This window comes from Rhinolophus hipposideros, assembly GCF_964194185.1.
Source record: "Rhinolophus hipposideros genome assembly, chromosome: 17".
Classification (NCBI taxonomy): Eukaryota; Metazoa; Chordata; class Mammalia; order Chiroptera; family Rhinolophidae; genus Rhinolophus; species Rhinolophus hipposideros.
Genome location: NC_138063.1, coordinates 33,128,651 through 33,146,345, shown reverse-complemented (window position 1 = coordinate 33,146,345; position 17,695 = coordinate 33,128,651). Strand labels below are relative to the sequence as shown.

The 17,695-nt window shown below is 41.0% G+C and overlaps 1 protein-coding gene across 1 annotated transcript in view; it reads right to left on the bottom strand.

Annotated features, from left to right (window-relative positions):
* KLHL14 (kelch like family member 14) overlaps positions 1–17,410 on the bottom strand; it is a 98,905-nt gene extending 81,495 nt beyond the window's left edge. The window contains exons 1-2 of the mRNA XM_081078304.1: positions 17,394–17,410; positions 14,655–15,644 (exon numbers count right to left, since the gene is read on the bottom strand). Of these exons, the coding sequence (XP_080934430.1) occupies positions 14,655–15,601 (947 nt within the window). The 5' untranslated portion in view covers positions 15,602–15,644; positions 17,394–17,410. The remainder of the gene's footprint in view (positions 1–14,654; positions 15,645–17,393) is intronic.
* Positions 17,411–17,695: the final 285 nt, after the last annotated feature.

Genomic DNA, 17,695 nt, shown 5'->3' with positions numbered 1-17,695 from the left:
TAGGGCTCTGCAGGGTCTAGGACAACCTCCGATGTCCCCCACACCCACTCCAGAAAGAGCATTTGAAGAAGCCTCCAGGACCCACCCAGTCAGCCAATCCATAATAATATCATTTTCTATCATCAGATATTTGACAGGCAGAAACAAATTATTCTGGGAAACTTGACCACATTCTCTGAGGCTGAATTGTGGACACTATACTATGGGGCTTGAATTATTCTGAAAATTCTCCAGTGCACTACGTATCCACATTTTACCATCAGGAAAAAAAAATCTCTAGTGCCTGGTAATTACAACAAATTTCCCTATGATTCATTTCTCTTTTTCTCATGTCAGTTAGTCAGATTACTTTTAATTTTGCAACAAATTTTCTTCAAACTTATCTCTCAGTAAGGTACTATCAGTATTTTCTCCCACCTTTTATAGAGATACAGCAAACTGGAAAACAAGCAGTTACTTGTTTTTGTCCCATGATTTTGAAAGCGGTTTCAAAACCACCAGTAGCAAAACCTCTTGGGATATTGCTAAATATCCAGGTTCCTGGGATCACATTCCAGATTTATTTAGAATTTATTTAGAATCTCTAGGGAATGGCTAGGGGAGACACATTTCATTGAAAAAGCTCTGTGGTAGATTATTAAGAGAACTACTGATTTAGGCAAGATTTTCTGGGGCCGAGGATGGAGGACCTGTATTTTTCTTTTTCTTTTCTTTTTTTTTTTTCCTGGCTTTGTATTACTGGAAGAGCTTTTAACATATTGCTAATCTGGATAATTGCCCAAATACTTATATAACTTTGCCTGTATAAATCTAGTTGAAAAGTAATATTTCAGTTAGTTTCCTTAAACTGTTTTCAAATTCCTTGTGTCCTGTTCTTGGCCCTTGATATGAACTGAATTGTGTCTTCCCCAAATTCATATGTTGAAGCCCTAACCCCCAGAATGAGGCCATTTGGATGGTAATTAAGGTTAAATGAGGTCATAAAGGTGGGGCCCTAATCCTATAGCACTGGTGTCCTTATAAGAAGAGGAAGAAACACCAGATCTCTCTCTCTCTCTTTCTCTCTCTCTCTCTCTCTCTCTCTCTCTCTCTCTCTCTCTCTCTCTCTCTCTCTCTCTCTCTCTCTCTCTCTCTATCTCCGTGTGTACAACAGAAGAAAGGTCATATGAGAATACCGGGAGAAGGCGACTGTCTGCCAGCCAGGAAGAGAGGCATCACCAGAAACCATCCCTGCTGGCACTTTGGTCTTGGACTTCCAGCCTCCAGAACTGTGACCAAACAAATTTCTGTTGCTTAAGCCACCAGGATGTGTTATTCTACTCAAGCAGACTAATACAGCCCTCCTTAACAGTACTGTCCAGCCAACAAAAACATGGGGCAGAAAAAGATACTCACTTACGGGAATTGACACTTGAGAATGAGCTTTCTACGGTAAAACATGCATGACTGATTTGAGAAAGGAGCTTCTTACTTTTCACCACACAACAGCTGGTTATAGCAGCCTAACCAACTACCCTGTGTGTGGAGAATTTGTAATATGCGGGGGCAGGCTCCTGATCCACTTCTCTGTTTGGTGCTCAGCTACTGTACAGAAGCAGTGAATGTTAATGGATAACAACGTACCAATGGAGGAAGGGTGGTGAAGAGGGGTAAGAACAGATACAGACAAAGGAGAGAAGTGTTTGCGTGAGCTTTCCTGGCAGACTCTAATGAGTGTCTATGAATCTATAGATACACATTTCTTTGTGCTTTCAGACATTTTCAATGTTTCTTATGCTCTGAGACTCTAAAGTTTCCTTGCCATAGAAAAATGTGAAGCATTCTCCACAAACATCTTTCTGAGGTGTGATTATTCTTTCTAGGTCAAAAACACTCTTGTTTTCTGGAACTTGGGCTCTCAGTTTGACTAGGCTGATGGAAGGCTTCAGGGGCTTCTGCCTGTACAGGGGGTATCCCTTCCTTGGAATGAATTTTTACTTAGACTACTTGCTGCTGGTTTAGTTGGCTGCTTCCTAACTCTGGAGAAATTGCAAACCTTGAATTTATTTGAGTGCATGAGAGTGATGTTTAAATATTTCAGTTTTGCTTTGTCTGCTGTCTCTGTATCCAAATTTTGAATATAAGTATGTGTAAGTGAGAGTTGGAGTGTTTTAGGCCTCCATCGGCTCTGACGTGACTGCCTATAATGAGGTACCTTCTCTATGTGACCAAGACTTCCACTGAGGAAAGATGCCTGCTACATACATTCAGAGAGGTTATCTGCTTTCTTTGGATCTGCTGATAGTGCATACTAAAAACTATAAAATTATCACACACTTTTGATAACATTTTGACCCCTTGAACATCCAGAAAAGAAATCCACATTAAAATTTCTACCATTTTGCACTCACGTCTTTGATGGTGGCCCAGAGTCATCTTTGGTATGTAATAGAGAAGTAAATCTTTTAACAGAAAGCAACAATGTGATTATTCAGAGATTCATTAAAAAAAAAAAAAGGAAAAAAGAAATTGTCCCATCCAGAAGCATGAACATTAAGCTTACCAAATGATTTGCTAAGCATTTTTCCATATTCATACACTCAAGTTAGTAAAGTAACAGTACTTAACCTACTAAGAGTAGTAAAAGTAATTTTTTATCAAGAGCTGCAGATATTTTTTTTTATCCCTAAGAAAAATTGCAAGGAGACTGTAACAAAGGACATGAAACCAGACAAGTTATTCTGATGATGAATTTAGCTTTCCACATCTGAAACTGCCTTGCGATATATGTAGTGAAGCCCTCAGTAGACTCTCATCCATGACTGAAAATCCTGGGCTAGGATGTTTCCTGCTGCTCCCCCATAAGGAAGGCTTTGCATTCCTCTTCAAATGAGACTGTCTGTATTTCAGGATTGTTTTCTTTTCACATATTCTTCTTCTGTAGTAGTTCTTATGAATTATCACTGTCTTGGCAGTCAAAGAATTTCACCTCATCTCCCTAAAATAACTGCTGTATTAACATAGTTTGAATAAAAATTCTGTATGTACCTTCAAGGAAATTTAAGTGAATAACTTGAGTAATGAATATTTTTTTCTTTGAGTAAAAGATTTATTAAACAAAGTCTAGACTATCATTTAAGAAATATAATGTCTAAGTTAACAGAAAGCCTAAATAATCACATGAAGAAGAAAATAACACAAAACTCAACCACAGATATTTTCTTCTGCCCCACCAAACACCAAGATTTTTAATGATATACATGTGATGAAAGTATCTAGAGAATTTTCCACTGTACATCTGTATGGATTTTCTTTTCATTTTGTTAAATAGAATCCCCAGTTCCTGCCAGAAGGTGGCCCCAGCTGTGATCTAGGAACCATAAGAAACCCTACTAAAAATGCTTGAAAGACTCTCGTAACTCAGTAAGACACACACCCCAAAAAACTAAAAAATGTCAAAGGATTTGAACAGACATTTTTCCGAAACAAAACACACAAACACACACACACACACACACACACACACACACGGGGTGCTAAAAAATGTATACAAGTGGACACTTTGGTCAACATTGCTCAAGCAGTAGTTCACCATAATCAGAAATGTCTGGATGCTGATGGTAACCACTGAGCACCTCTTGTAATTGCAGAAGTCACATGTGACTTGTATTCATCTTTTGTTATTGGTATATATTGAGTATTACAATTGTAATAGTTTTTTTTCCTTTCTTAAAATGTGTATGCATTTTTGGGGGATACATATGTATCCACATATCGAATACACACACACACAGACACACGCATGGCCAATAAGCACATGAAAAGATGCTCAACATCATTAGCTGTTAGTGAAATGCAAACCACAATGAGATAGCACTTCATACCCGTTAGGAGAGCTATAGTCAAAAAGACTGATAATAAGTGTGGGAGAGGATGTGGAGAAATCAGAACCTTTATACGCAGAGTGAGCGTGCAATATGGTATAGCTGCTTTGGAAAACAATCTAACAGTTTCTCAAACCATTAAACATTGTTCAATGTTACCTGAATGCCACATGACCCAGCAATTCCACTGTTAGGTATATAACCAAGAGACATGAAAACATATGTCCACACAAAATCTTGTATATGAGTATGCATAGCAGCATTCCGCGTAATAGCAAGAAGTGGAAACAACGCGAATGTTCATCAACTGATAAATAAATGTGGTATATCCATACAACGGAATACTATTACGTCATAAAAAGGAATGTAATACTACATGCTACACTGTGGATGGACTTTGAAACATTATGCTACACGAAAGAAGTCTGTCAAAAAGACCACATGCTGTATGATTCTATTTATATGAAATGTCCAGGAGAAGCAAATCTATGGATCTATGGAGACAGAAAGTAGATCAGTGGTTGCCTAAGGCTGTGGGGGTTGGGCAGGGTATGTGGTCTTTTGTGAGGGTGATAAATATGGGCTAAAATTAATTGTGGTGATGGCTGCACAACTCTGTGAATATACTAAAAAGCATTGGATTATACATTTTACATGGGTGAATTGAATGGTATGTAAATTACATCTCAAGAGAGCTGTTTAATGTGAATCCACCAGGGTTTTTCCTAACTTTTCTATTTGCTGATATGGATAGATCAAGAGTCTGGAACAGACTTCATGATTGGTCTAAGCTCTGTAGTTCACTCAATGGTGGATAAAACGGACACTCAGCAGAAACATTATCACTGTCAGAGCAACACTTGAGACTCAGGCTGTGAGAACCCAGTTCTAGAATGAACATCTTGTGTGGAGTTAGGAGTCCTAACAAATGAACAGAAAGGCAAATTAGTTATAAATAGAACTATTCCTATAAAAATAAAAGTTATCGATTATTAAGTATTCACAACCAGCCACTACGTTAAGTGTTGTACATGCATTCGTCCAACACTCAGAATTGCCCTAATGATGCAGGCATTATTACACACATTTTATAGATAAACAAGCTGAAAATAGGTTAAGTACATTACCCAAGGAAAGCCAGCTTGTAAGCAAGTGGTCAATCAAGGTGGGATTGGACCCACATCTGTCTGACTTTTAGGTCTTAATTACTATGCGATAGAACTGTTTAAAATATTTGCATCATAACATAACCTTTCTATTTGAACCTCCTGTTACACCATATTCTCTCTTTCATTCGTATCTCTCTCTCTCTCTCTGTGTATCTTAGCTTTACTTTGTAGTCCCTTCTGACAAGTGTCATTTTGGAGTGAACACTTGTGAAAACCTAAGACAGGGAGAGTACAGGAATTGCCACTGACAGTCGTGGTACAGTTGTCATAGTAACCAATCCACCAAATTGTTCTGTGCTCTGAGGCACATACTTCTGCCTCTGTAATACACCAGTATTGGCTGGGATCCCTCACAGTATCAGTGAACCCCTGTTAACGCACATGAGAAAGAAAGTGCTGAGGCCCTAGTGTGCATCTTTAAGGCATTAAAGATTTTTCTTCGGTGTCCCTCTTAGACTCACAGATTTTATATTCCTTCTTCTCATCCTTTCTATTTGCCCAGGATGTTCTGATGTGGTAAGTTTTGAGGGGTGCTAAATAAAAACCAGACACTGGTCTGCTGCTTTGTTCTAGAATTCACAAATATAACTATTTTCTTTTTGATGAAAAATTGACCCTCCCAACTCAATAAGTCCTCACTCAGTGACAGGCTTTGTGAATCGCTGACTATCCAGCCTCTATCCCCACATACAACATAGAGCTTTAGCTGATAAAAACACATCTCAGAAGTCACTGTACAGAAAATTCAAAGCTGGCACCCAACAATATGCACGTGGACTGTCAATACACACAGACATACAGACACACACACACACACACACACACACAGACACACACAAACACCCATCTATCCACATTTTTCGACAACATGCCTATATTTTCAGGAACTCTTTCTCTCTAGTACTGGTGCTTTCTCTCTTCCTCCTCCTCTCCATTTCACTGGCCTCGTCTGTCTTCAGAGGCACCTGAAGGCACATAAGGCAGGGAAGTGAAACCAACTGTAATTCCGCAGTTCACTTCTCTGCAGCCTCCAGTGAGCCAGTCTCCATACGGTGGCCCAGCTGAGCAGAGGAAGTTCAGCGTCCCTGCGCAGGTGCAATGTACCAACCCGCTCACAGGAGCACTGGGAGCAGAGAACCAGACATATGTATGTGAGAGGCTCTGGGAGCGGCAGAAAACGAAGCCTCCAAGCTTGAGTTTGTGAAAGGAAAAACTGCAAGACTTCTACAGCTAACCAGGCCATCATTTTCCTTTGAAGAATTACATGTAAATGGCTGAGAGCAATCAGAAACTCTAATTTTCCCACTTCCTTTTCGATGCCCTTCTATTCACCTTTGGGTCCCTTCAACTTTCTTCTTCTGGTTTTAAAAGCTCCTGACAAATTCTGTGCTGTCAGTGAAATCCCAGACATATTCAAGAGTTTTCTTCGTAGGCAAACGTGTATTCAGGTACATTTTGCTTAATGTGTCTTTTTTTAATAAATTAATTTTAAAGAGCATTTCTGTTTATGTATTTTTTTAATTATCTCAGCTGATTCTGACCTAAATGCCAGCAAGAAGAACTCTAATTATTAATCCATTATATTGATGTAGGACTCAGCTAAAGTAGAGCTAAAAAACACAGTTAAGCTTATGACTTCAAAGGCTGCAGTGTTTCCACCAGTAATACCAGAGTATTACTTATTTTCTCAGTTCAAATAAAAAACATGCTGATTTTTTCCACTATGGAATTCATTCATGTAGTGGATAATCCTTAGCAGAGCCTACAATTTCTTCGAAAACTTGGACAACCCTTCATGCGTCATCTCTAGCCATACATACCTTCTTTCAGTTCCTGGAAGGTACCAAACTCTGTTCTGTCTAGATGCTCCTGCATATACTGGTCTCTGAGCTTGTTCTTACCCCAATTGCCTACCCTGCCTTCTGTCCAGACTCATTACTTGGATAGCTCATCTTTCAAGGCTCATCTTAAACCTCTTCTGTAGAGAATGTCTTCTTTGGCCACTCTGACAAGATTACAGCACTTTTTTTATATGGTCTCCCAGCACATGGCACTTTTCTAATCTCTAGCATGTATTACCAGTCTGATTCATGTTAAATCTTTCTTTCTTTTTTTCTTCATGTAAACTACATGAAGCCAAGAATGTATCTGTCTTGTTCAACTCCATATCTCAGAACCTAGCACAGAGCTGGGAGCATTACATATGTTCAGTACAAATCTGGGGGATATTCCACAGCAGAACTTCTTGTTAGTGGTAAACTGCAATGCATCACCCCAAGTTTCCATTGTGGGCCTGGCGTGGTCATGATTATGGGTTTAGAAAACCTGCTCAAGGTTGTGAAGCTCCCATTGCTTCTCAGGTGGCTGCCAGCTCCAATTATACTAGGAATTAAGATGATTTTACAAAGAATGCAGTAGTATTTACATGGCCTTTTGTTGCCATAATAGGCCGTTCCCTTTGACTCCTGATACTTGTGAAAATAATGCATTTAGCACAAGAACAAAGAGTTTTTAATAAAACATCTTGATTAACTCAAATTACAACTATATAATTATTGAACTGAATCGAGTTATAGGAGTGAAGGTACCACAAGTGACTTTTTTTTTCTTGTGGAAATACTATTTTTTTTTTTTGAGGACAATTTTTCTTTTTAATGGAACTCGACCTTTAACTCTGTAAATTATAGAAGTTGGGTATATAGTGATTTAAATGCTTCTAAATTTGTAATTATTTGTCCAGATATCAAACACCTCCTCTCAAAGCTCCAGAATATCCTTGTCCATCCTTTTCTACTGCTATTTCTTTTTCATTCTTTTTCAGATGGCTTATCTCTTAATAATTTATTTAATTTCCCATATTCCCTTGCATTTTCCTTACTGCTTGTTTTTCTTCTCTTTTCACTTATCTGTGATTTGTTTTCTTTCTTCACATCATAAATATGTGTTATTTTCATTTCTTCAATGTGGTAGGCTCTCTCTAATACCTTTCTGCTTCTGATGTTGCAAATAGTTCTAACCCCATTTTCATTGATATTATTTGTGACTATATAAGCCCTTCTGATATTTACAGCAAAATGGACATATTTACTGTATTATCTGTGACAATTGAGAGTCCTTTTCCTGGTTCTCACTTCCCTGCCCCTATCATAATAGGGTTTATTTGTTTTGCTTTAAAGCCATCATCAGTAGTAATTCATGCATCATAAATTATCTTGGAAGTTAATGGAAAGGACATGACGATAAATATATTTTCTGAAATTCTAAATGAATGACAGAAGGCATAAACATTTATGGCATAACAGTTGTTAAAATGGTTTTCTTGAAACAAAATATAAACAGAATAAATTTCCAATTAGGGTAATCTTATTTTATGTTATTAAAATATACAGGCATTTTGGTAATTCAGGCTGCTACCTGTTGTATTTATCACCTGTAAGTATCACTCACACAAATAGCTTTCTATTGTCCTCACAGAAACAAGGCAGATACCACTATAGTGTTCCTTTGCACAGAAATCTGGGGGGAAAAAAACCTCTTGGTTCGAATCCAGGCTTCAAGGCTTTGTTTTGGTTTGTTTTATTTTCACAATCATTTTTTCATGGTTAAAGTTCTGAAAGTTCTTATTTTTATTGATGTATTTAAAATAGACTGGCTCATTCTGTTTGTTTGTTTTTTAGTAAATTAATATCATAGGGACAAATCTCAACGACCTCGTTATTTAGCCCTTTAATCTCAGAACTAAAAACTAAGTATGGTAGACCAGTAGGAAAGAATATTGGCTTTCCTCTCACACTAAACTGAGCCAGATCCTAAGTGTTGACCTCAATTGTATTTAAGACCAATACCAATTCATATTGAACTCACATTTCTGGATCAAGTTCAGGCAATGAGTTAAGTGCTTTGATTACAAATATTCATAGAAGTCACTGTCTGATGGGGAGGGGGTGGTGGAGGGAGAGAGATAAACACATACGCCAAACCTACAACAGCATGAGGTTACTCCAGAGGTTACTCACTTTGGAGGAAGCAGGGAGCTTCTGTAGATACACTGTACTCAATCCAGCTGATTTACTCAGAAGTCAGGCATGCTGACAACACATGCCCTTTGGTCAAAGCAGCTAGAGATACAGGTTGGCGTTTAGAAAGATAATTGTTCACATATTCATTTGTTTCCCTAGATTAATTTGCTGCATATATGCACGTCCATCTCAGGAAGTAGTGGGGTAAATGTACCTAACTACTCTAGTTTCCAACTGGAAATTATTAAAATACCATATAAAAGACATTTAACCCTCATCTGAATAATGACCAATCTATGGTAGTTGATTCTCTATCCAAGCATCCATATGCTTGAAAAAATGAGCAACTCATTCCCTGTTTTAATGAACCATTATTTACCTCCTTGGGATCATTATTTAAATTCTTAAGTCTTATTATGGAAAGTTGAAATTCTAAGTTGGCTTGGTAGAATTATTTAGACTTGAATTCTTTCCAAGTGGAAAGAGAAAGACCAATGGGGTACTTTCTACTAGAATAAGGAGAAAATTTTGTGTCCATCTTGTTTATTGATGTCTCCCAAGTGCCAAGAATGGGGGTTGACAAACTGTGACTTGCAGAACAAATCCAGCCTGCCTCCTTTTTTTAATACAGCCTATATACACAGGATGGTTTTTACATTCTTAAGTGGTTGAAAAAAATCAAAAGAAGAATCATATCTTATGACGTGAAACTTACATAAAATTTCAGTGTCTACAAATGATGTTTTACTGTCACAGAGCTATACCCATTCATTTACATATTGTCTATGGCTGCTTTTGTTCCACAAGGGAAGAGCGGAGTAGTTTCAACAGAGAAAGTATGATGCCACCACTCCCCAAAGCCTAAAATAATTACTACTTGGCTTTTTACCGGGGGAAAAAAAAAAGCCAACCCCAGGCCTAGAAGAATACTTTTCCTAACTTCTTTTAAAGTCAGATACATTAATGTTTAACGATCACAAGTTTCTTTCCAAAAGGAAAGTCTTAAGTTTACATGTAACTCTAAGAACAATCACCAGATTATATCCTGGCATAGAAGAGCTCACAGCAAGAAGCGAAATACTGTGGATGAGAACACAGACTCAAGAGTCTTGACTCAGACTTTGGCTCCACCACTTACCAGCTTTGCAACCATAGGTAGAATGCTTAACTTCTCTGTGCATCAGTCTTCCTATCTATAAAATGAGGCTAATGATGGCACACGTCACTTAGGGCTTCTATGAACATGAAGTAAATTAACATAACATTTGTAAAATGCTTGGAACGTCACCTGGTATGAAGTAAAGTAACATGTTTTTGACTGCATTTTTATGTTAAGAAAATTGAGATACTTAGAAATTAGCTAAGATAATGAGTAAACCTCAACATGTTCCTAAATATGGAAAAAACACTATAAGTATGACTTAAAATTTGAATATGTTCAGTTTTGTCAGTAAGCACTTTAAGCCAATACAAAGAATTAATATCTACTCTAGTTTCCTTCTGATTGTAGAATATAACAATTTGTCTCCCAAACCGGTGATATAATTTGTAATCAATGGTCCTGTTTCAGATAATAAACAAATTGTATTTTGAATGGTTGAGTAACTTCTGATACAAAATCTAACTGCCTAACAACTTCTAATCTGAGGATATCAAATTGGTATAAAGGGAAGGAACAATTTAGAGAATGCATGGATACAATTAGTTTGTTTTGTTAAGGTTATTATTCAGTTCTTAGAAAGAGAACCAATAGGAAATATTATCTTCCATTTAAAAAAACACTTTCTGAACACCAAAGCCAGGAATTGAAAGTGTGTTCCGGTATTAGAAAATCTAACAGCTTTTTAATCATTGCAAGTTATTTTAGCAAATAGATAATTAGTATTCCTAATGTTTAAATAGATTTTTACGTTAATTAATGTGACATCTTTAGATTATGTTTTGTAGAAGGTGAAATCTTTATAAGGTCATCTTCTATGTTCTATAAAATATAATATCTTGAAAACTATACTTTAATACAGAACTGTACATGGGACTGTAACAGCTGGTGGTTAAATGTTTTAAAAATGTAATCATTTTCATGATTGCATTTCTGCTACAGGTGTTTTCCTGGTTCAGTGGAATTTTGTCATGTACAATAGTAACATATATTTAGAAAGATATTGGTGAAGTGCAATGCTGAGGATTTTTTATTTTATAATCTTAATTCCTTCAACTTTCAGTAAGCATTTATTTAACTGTTACATTGTGTGAGGTGCAATGAAAATGTAAAAGAGAAATTAATTAATCCAGTTCAATTTGATTTATTTGGGACAATTACTAAATTATGCATTAAAATTTTTAAAATACAAATAAAAAAGAAACTTTTGGGTTTACTTAAGATAAACTTAGACTATAAGTCTCCTGATGTTTACTTCTTGATATTCCAAACATTGCAAGTCATGTTACTTTATTAAACTAAATTTTCATGCTTTAGAAGCCTTTAATAATGACTTTTCCAGAAACTTTTCCAATAACTTATATCTGAAGTTATGTGTTTCTTACAATTAAAAAAATAAATAAGAAACAAGACTTCAAAATATTTTAATTTTTGTATACTCAAGTTCTGTTGTCTTAAATTAGTTATGTATACATTTGAATATAAGATAATAAGTCTCTTATTTTTAATTTATTATCCTTAATGATTAAATAAGAATAATAAAATAAAATATGAATCTGAGCATAAATGACATGCTTAGAAAACCTAAGCAACTAGAGCACAAATTAAAAATTAATTTGAGTATTTATAAAGTGTTTATGCTTGGATTACTTTATCTTCCTAGACTTAATAAATATTCAAAATTACTTAACAATATTTACAAACCTGTTTAAATTTGTTATATTAATAGACCTACTTTCTATAGATAACGTATATTCTTAATAAGTAAATTCTTTTTGAAGTTATTTTATTTGCTTATATTTTGTTCTAATTCCAACAAACTCGTCAATTTTAATTTTCCAACTCCTTTTCTGAATTTGAGGAACTCTTTCATATTTGGACTTTAAGCACTACAGGTAGATAAAAATTAATAAATACAATGCCTTTCCATTTAATTGTCTTCAATAAAAGTGATGCAATTGCAAAACCAATTGTTTAATACATTTATCTCTTTTTAAACTCTATGTAAGGCTGAAGGAATGTTTTTATATTATGCTGATGCTATATATAATAAATGGGCCAATATAAGGCTATTGATTACAACTTATACCATTTTTGTCTACATTAAAGTTAAGAACGTGATGATTATTCTTGCATCTTTTCTGGGAATTAAAATTAGAAAGTCACTAGACCCTAAAAATCAAAATGCTGTAGTTACCAATAATCTAAATTATGTAAGATCAATAAATTATGTTGAGATCAATAATAATAGAGAATACAATTTCTTCCCATGCAGAAGAATCAGATTCTTGCAGCATCCATGACACTTGTAAGCATTTAGTGGTCAGACACCACTACATATCCTTCAAATGATGTGGCCCAATGAAGCTGGAAAGTGTCGTCACAGAGCCAGGCAGCCTGGTATCTCAACCATCCACCAGGACAGAGCCAGCTGGTCCCAGCTGGTGTACTGAATCCAGACTAAGGTGGGAAAAGGATTTTGCATTTTGAAAGTCAACTCTTATAACATTTAACCCTAGAACATACTTGTTAGACAAAAGTGCATGGAGGGCTTCAGAAATTATTTATTGGATCAAATTTATAATGCTCATTTCCGCAAATTACTCTTAGAACAAGCTAAATATTAATTTTACTGTCCTTCTGGGTTTCTGAATTTATACTAGATTGTTTATATTTTTTAAAAGGTGAACAAATGTATGTTCAGGACTATAACTGTGTTGTCTGAATCTTGAATGTGTATGATATATATTAAATTGATGATACATATGAAGTTAAGTATGTTTATGTCACTTAAAAGTTATAAAAGTTAAAATAACAGAATATTAATCACCAATGCCCATGGTGTGATGACATTTGCCCATCGCACTAAGCTTACTATTTTGATCTTTAGACAAATGAAAAACTCTTACAAAATAAAAACACATTCTGCTTTCTTGTTCTCACTTGGATTCCTGTGTTCACTATTCAAGCACACAGGGGTTTGAATTCTTTTTTATGCTATTGTCTTGCTGTCATCTTTTGACACCACAATTGATTAACTCATCTCTCACAAATATTCGAAAAATCAACTTACAAGATTTCTAAGTTCGAGGTTTCCTCTGGCTCCTGTGGGCCTCACCTGAACACTAGTGCTGCGTAAACTACTATAGAGAATAGCTACCATTTCTTAAAACTTCAGTTACCTAGGTCTGGTAGAAACATCATGATGGAAAAAAATTAACATTTAGTTCCATAAGGCTGCACAAAGTGAACCCCATCTTTCTGAATGGGAAAATGCCATGATGGACTTTTAAACCATGCACCTGCTAATGTAACACTCTGGATTAGACTGAGGTAGGCTGGCGTCTGGAATCATGATGTTTTGTTATGAGAAATTGAGACAAGACTGTTTTTCTAAAAGGAGAAAGCAACCCTCTGCTATATCATTAAAAAGCATTTTAGAATTGGAGCCAATAAAATGATTGTCCAGTCCTAACACCCCCCCTTTTGAAAAATCTCAACAGCATTTTTAAAAGGCATTGTTTCTCTCTCCCCTTTGACATGAAATCCTATTTACAAAACACACACACACACACACACACACACACACACACACGACAGATTCCAAATAGCAACAACAGCCACAACTCTCCAATTTCTTTATGACTTCTGAGCAGGCACACAGACCTAACGGTAGTCAGATGACTCCCCTCCTCCCAATTTTCAACTGAGCTCCCTTTTGACATGAGAGCCACTAGGCATTTTCACTCTGACACTCTGAAATCTCTTGCTTTGCTCTCCTTTAAAAGTGAAGAGGAAAGGCTTTCCACAAGATGGAAAAGTTTGTCTGGGTATGTGATGCAGGAATTTCGACCCTGATAGACAAAGCATGCTGGAGCTCAAACCTCTAAAGAGAGCAGACCCCAACTACAAACAAACAAACAAACAAACAAACAACCACTTGAGCATCTGACAGAAAGAATGAAAGCTTTCCTCTCTGGGCACCGACAGGCTCCTCTGCTCATGCCCAAGGCAGGACAGAGGTGAAGTGGGGTGGGAACTTCTCAAAGCAGAATCCTCTTCCTTAAGCAAGCTAATTTTGAGATTTGGAGGGTGGATTGGATAGAGAGGGTCCCAGAGCTGCACTTCCAACTGCCCTGGCCTTTGGTTCACCTACTTGTCAATTTTGGTCCACAGTTCCCACATTTCTCGCTCTGGGGATATTGAGAACATGGGCTTTCTAGCGCTCAGGGATGCTCTCAGGCCAGTTTCCTGTTGACCTTTCAGCTACTATGAAATCAACTTTCCCCACACAGTGTGAATTGTTTGTTTGCGTTGTTTGTTTTCAGCCTGCCAGAGCCTCCCGCCCAGCCCACCCCTTTCCCCCCTCTTTCCTGCCCCCTCCCCTCCCTCCGGCCTCTCGGGCTCCCCGCGTCCCCCAGCTCTCCTCTTTGTTGTCTCTTACCTGCTGGCCAGGCTCTGCCTGCAGTGCTGCCTGAAGGGCATCAGGTGGTAGTTCATGGCGTCCAGCAGCAGCTTCTGACAGACCGGGTCGGTGCGCATGAAATCCACTGACTGGACCCGCTCCACCAGCTCCGGGGCCGGGATGAGCGCGAAGCGAAGGCGCTTCATGAGGTCGGGCGCGTACTGCATGCGGGTCTCGCGGTCGTGCTCCAGCCACAGCACGGACATCTGGAAGAGTGCCAGCTCTGACTCCACGGGGGGCGGCAGCGAGTCCAGCAGGGCGCGCATCTCCTCGAAGTTGAGCAGCAGCACATCCTCTACCAGGTACTTGTTGGCCAGCTTCTTGGTCTCCTCCAGGCCGTGCAGCGCTGCGATCTTGCACACCTGCTTGTAGTTCTGCACCGAGATCTGGTCGTTGAGGAACTGCACGCAGAGCTTGGTCACCTGGGGGATGTGCAAGATCTTACTGACCGACAGCACCTCCTCCACCGTGTCCAGCGAGAGGGTCACGTTGGCCGTGTAGAGGTACTCGAGCACCAGGCGCAGCCCAATGGACGAGCAGCCCTGCAGCACCAGGTTGTTGATGGCCCGGGGACTGGTCAGCGGCTTGTCGTCGGGGGAGGAGGAAGGAGTCCCGGGCTCCTCCTGTGGCGGTGGCGGCTGTTGCTGTGGCGGCTGCTGCTGAGGCGGCTGCTGCTGGTCCTTGGGGGCTCCCAGGCCGTCCTGGCCGCCGACCCCTCCCCCGAGAGGGGGGTGGCTGGAGAAGAGCGATCGGAAGTACTGCGAGCAGGAGGCCAGCACGGCCTTGTGGCAGTGGAACTGCTGGCCCTGGGCCGTCAGGGTCACGTCGCAAAACAGCTGCTTCCTCCACAGCAGGTTGAGGCCGTGCAGCAGGTTGTCGCTGTGGCTGGGGTCGAAGGTGGAGGTCCTGTCCCCGGATCTGGACATGGCGAGCTGACTCGGCGCACCTGGCTTTAAACCCTCCTCCAGCCTGGCAGACAGGGGTGGGGGATGGGAGGGAGGGGAGAAGGGTAGTGGAGGGGGTGGGGTGTGGCCGGGGTGGGGAAGGGTGTGGAGGGGAGGGGAGGGCGAAGAACAACAGTCAGTGCTCAGCTTGGCTTCGGCCGCGCTCACGTCTGGACCCCGACCCTAGGGGGAAGGTCTGAAGGCGCTGGATCCCTGAGTGCCACCAGAAGGACCCTGTCTGGGGTCCGGGCTCCCGTTCTGCAACCTGCTACTCCTCTTGTCACCGCCCACACACTTCGTCCCTCACTTTCCTAAAACCACCCGGGCTAGGTTCTTGGCAGCGACTGCGGTGGCAGCAGCGACGGCAAAGTGGCGGCTGAGGCCGAGACACCTCGTGGGCTTGTGTCCATGCCGGGCCGGATGAAGGGAAAGGCCGGGGAATGGGGACCCGGGGGTGCCCCGATAGCGCAGAGGCGACCGACAGCGGAGGTTCCAGGTCAACTTGTGCCGGAAGCTTTGGGTGTCGCACGCAGTTGTTCCAGTTTGGGGGGGTGTGTAGGAAAGCGGGCCTGATAAGCGTGCGGGTGGGCGATTCTTAGCCCTCCCAAAGGTGGGAACCCCTTCGATTATCCGTGTTGCCCCGAGAAACTCTTCGGCTAACAGTATGAGGGAGCAGATAAAGCCCTTTCTTCTCCCGGGAAAGTGCAGTGGAGCGCGGTGAGGACCAGCTCAGTGGACTCGGCAGAGGAGGGAGCTGTCCTTATCAATTCTACCTCGTTTCCCTCACCCGGGCCCTGCCTGCTTCCCTGCTTCGCAAACTGTTGGCTTCCCCGTCACCACTCAGTTTTGCTAATTTTCCAGAGACGCTTTTAAACCTGGCAGGAGAATCCCTCCAGCCCCCCACCCCCGGTCCCCTCTCCCCCGCCCTCTGCTTTTTAAGGCGCGGAAGTTCAGACTTGTATCTCCCCTTCCCTCGCGGGGCAGCACTGAGGAAGATGAGGAAGGAGGAAGTGGGGCTACCGGGGTGGATTTACAGCACGAGCGAGAGGGATTCGTGTAGACTGTCCTTCCTCCCGGGCACCATGCGCAGTGGCTTTAACTCCAGTAACTGTGAGAAGTTCAAGTTAACAGGCAGGTGTGGGGGGAGGGGTGGGGCTGTCCAATGTGGCGTGGGGGGGGGACATGGGTGCAGTTCCTTAGGGGGTTTCTGCATCCCACCCAGCTTCGTCGCCCGCAACAGAAGCTCCCCTCCGAGCCCCTAGGTACAGCCCCCAGCAAGCCCCCCATTCGGACACCCCCACTCCCTTGGCCCTGTAACTACTTCTGTAAAAAGTCTGAGCCGCCCATATCTAGGTAAAGGAAGGCAGGATAGGCGAAGGCTAGGCGAAATCGATATGCCAGGTCCTTAACCTGTAATTGCACCTTCTAGGGCTGAGCAGAAAGAGACCCTCTGCCCACATCCCGACTGCGCGCCCGCCAGCGGGGAATAGCCGCCGCCGCCACCTCCACCGCCGCCCGGCTCAGAGGGATCCCGCTGGACCTGCCCCTTCCACTGCGGTTCACTCTGCCCTGCCTGGCGCCGGTCCTGGATCGCCGGCTTCCTATTTATTCCGGACTGGGCTCCTCTCGACTCACTTTACCATCCCGTTTCAGGTGGACCCTAACCTCCCTCGAGCTCCCTCCCCCGGCAGCATCCCCCTACACTCGCCCCCAAAGCTTAGGCTTTCCTGAAACATCTCCCAGAGTCTCTCCCTTTAAGTGGACCGGGTCATACCTCGCTCTCGCTCTCCCCGCTTCGTTGTCTCTCTCCCCCCCCACCCTATCTCTTCCTGTTCCCTTCCTTCTTGTTCTCCTTTGCCTTTCCCCCTTATCTGCTTATTTCTTGCAATAGTTTTATTCTTTCTGAGCGTTTGCCACACAACTAACCCCCCCCACAAGATTCCCTCCCCGTCCCTCCCCCACCCCAACAACCCCAAAGACAGAACAAAATACACGCAAGGCAGACACAAGGCCAGAAACTTACCTGCTTTCAACCAGCTGCAAAGTCAAGGCTCACTTAAGCTCCCCCCCAAAAAT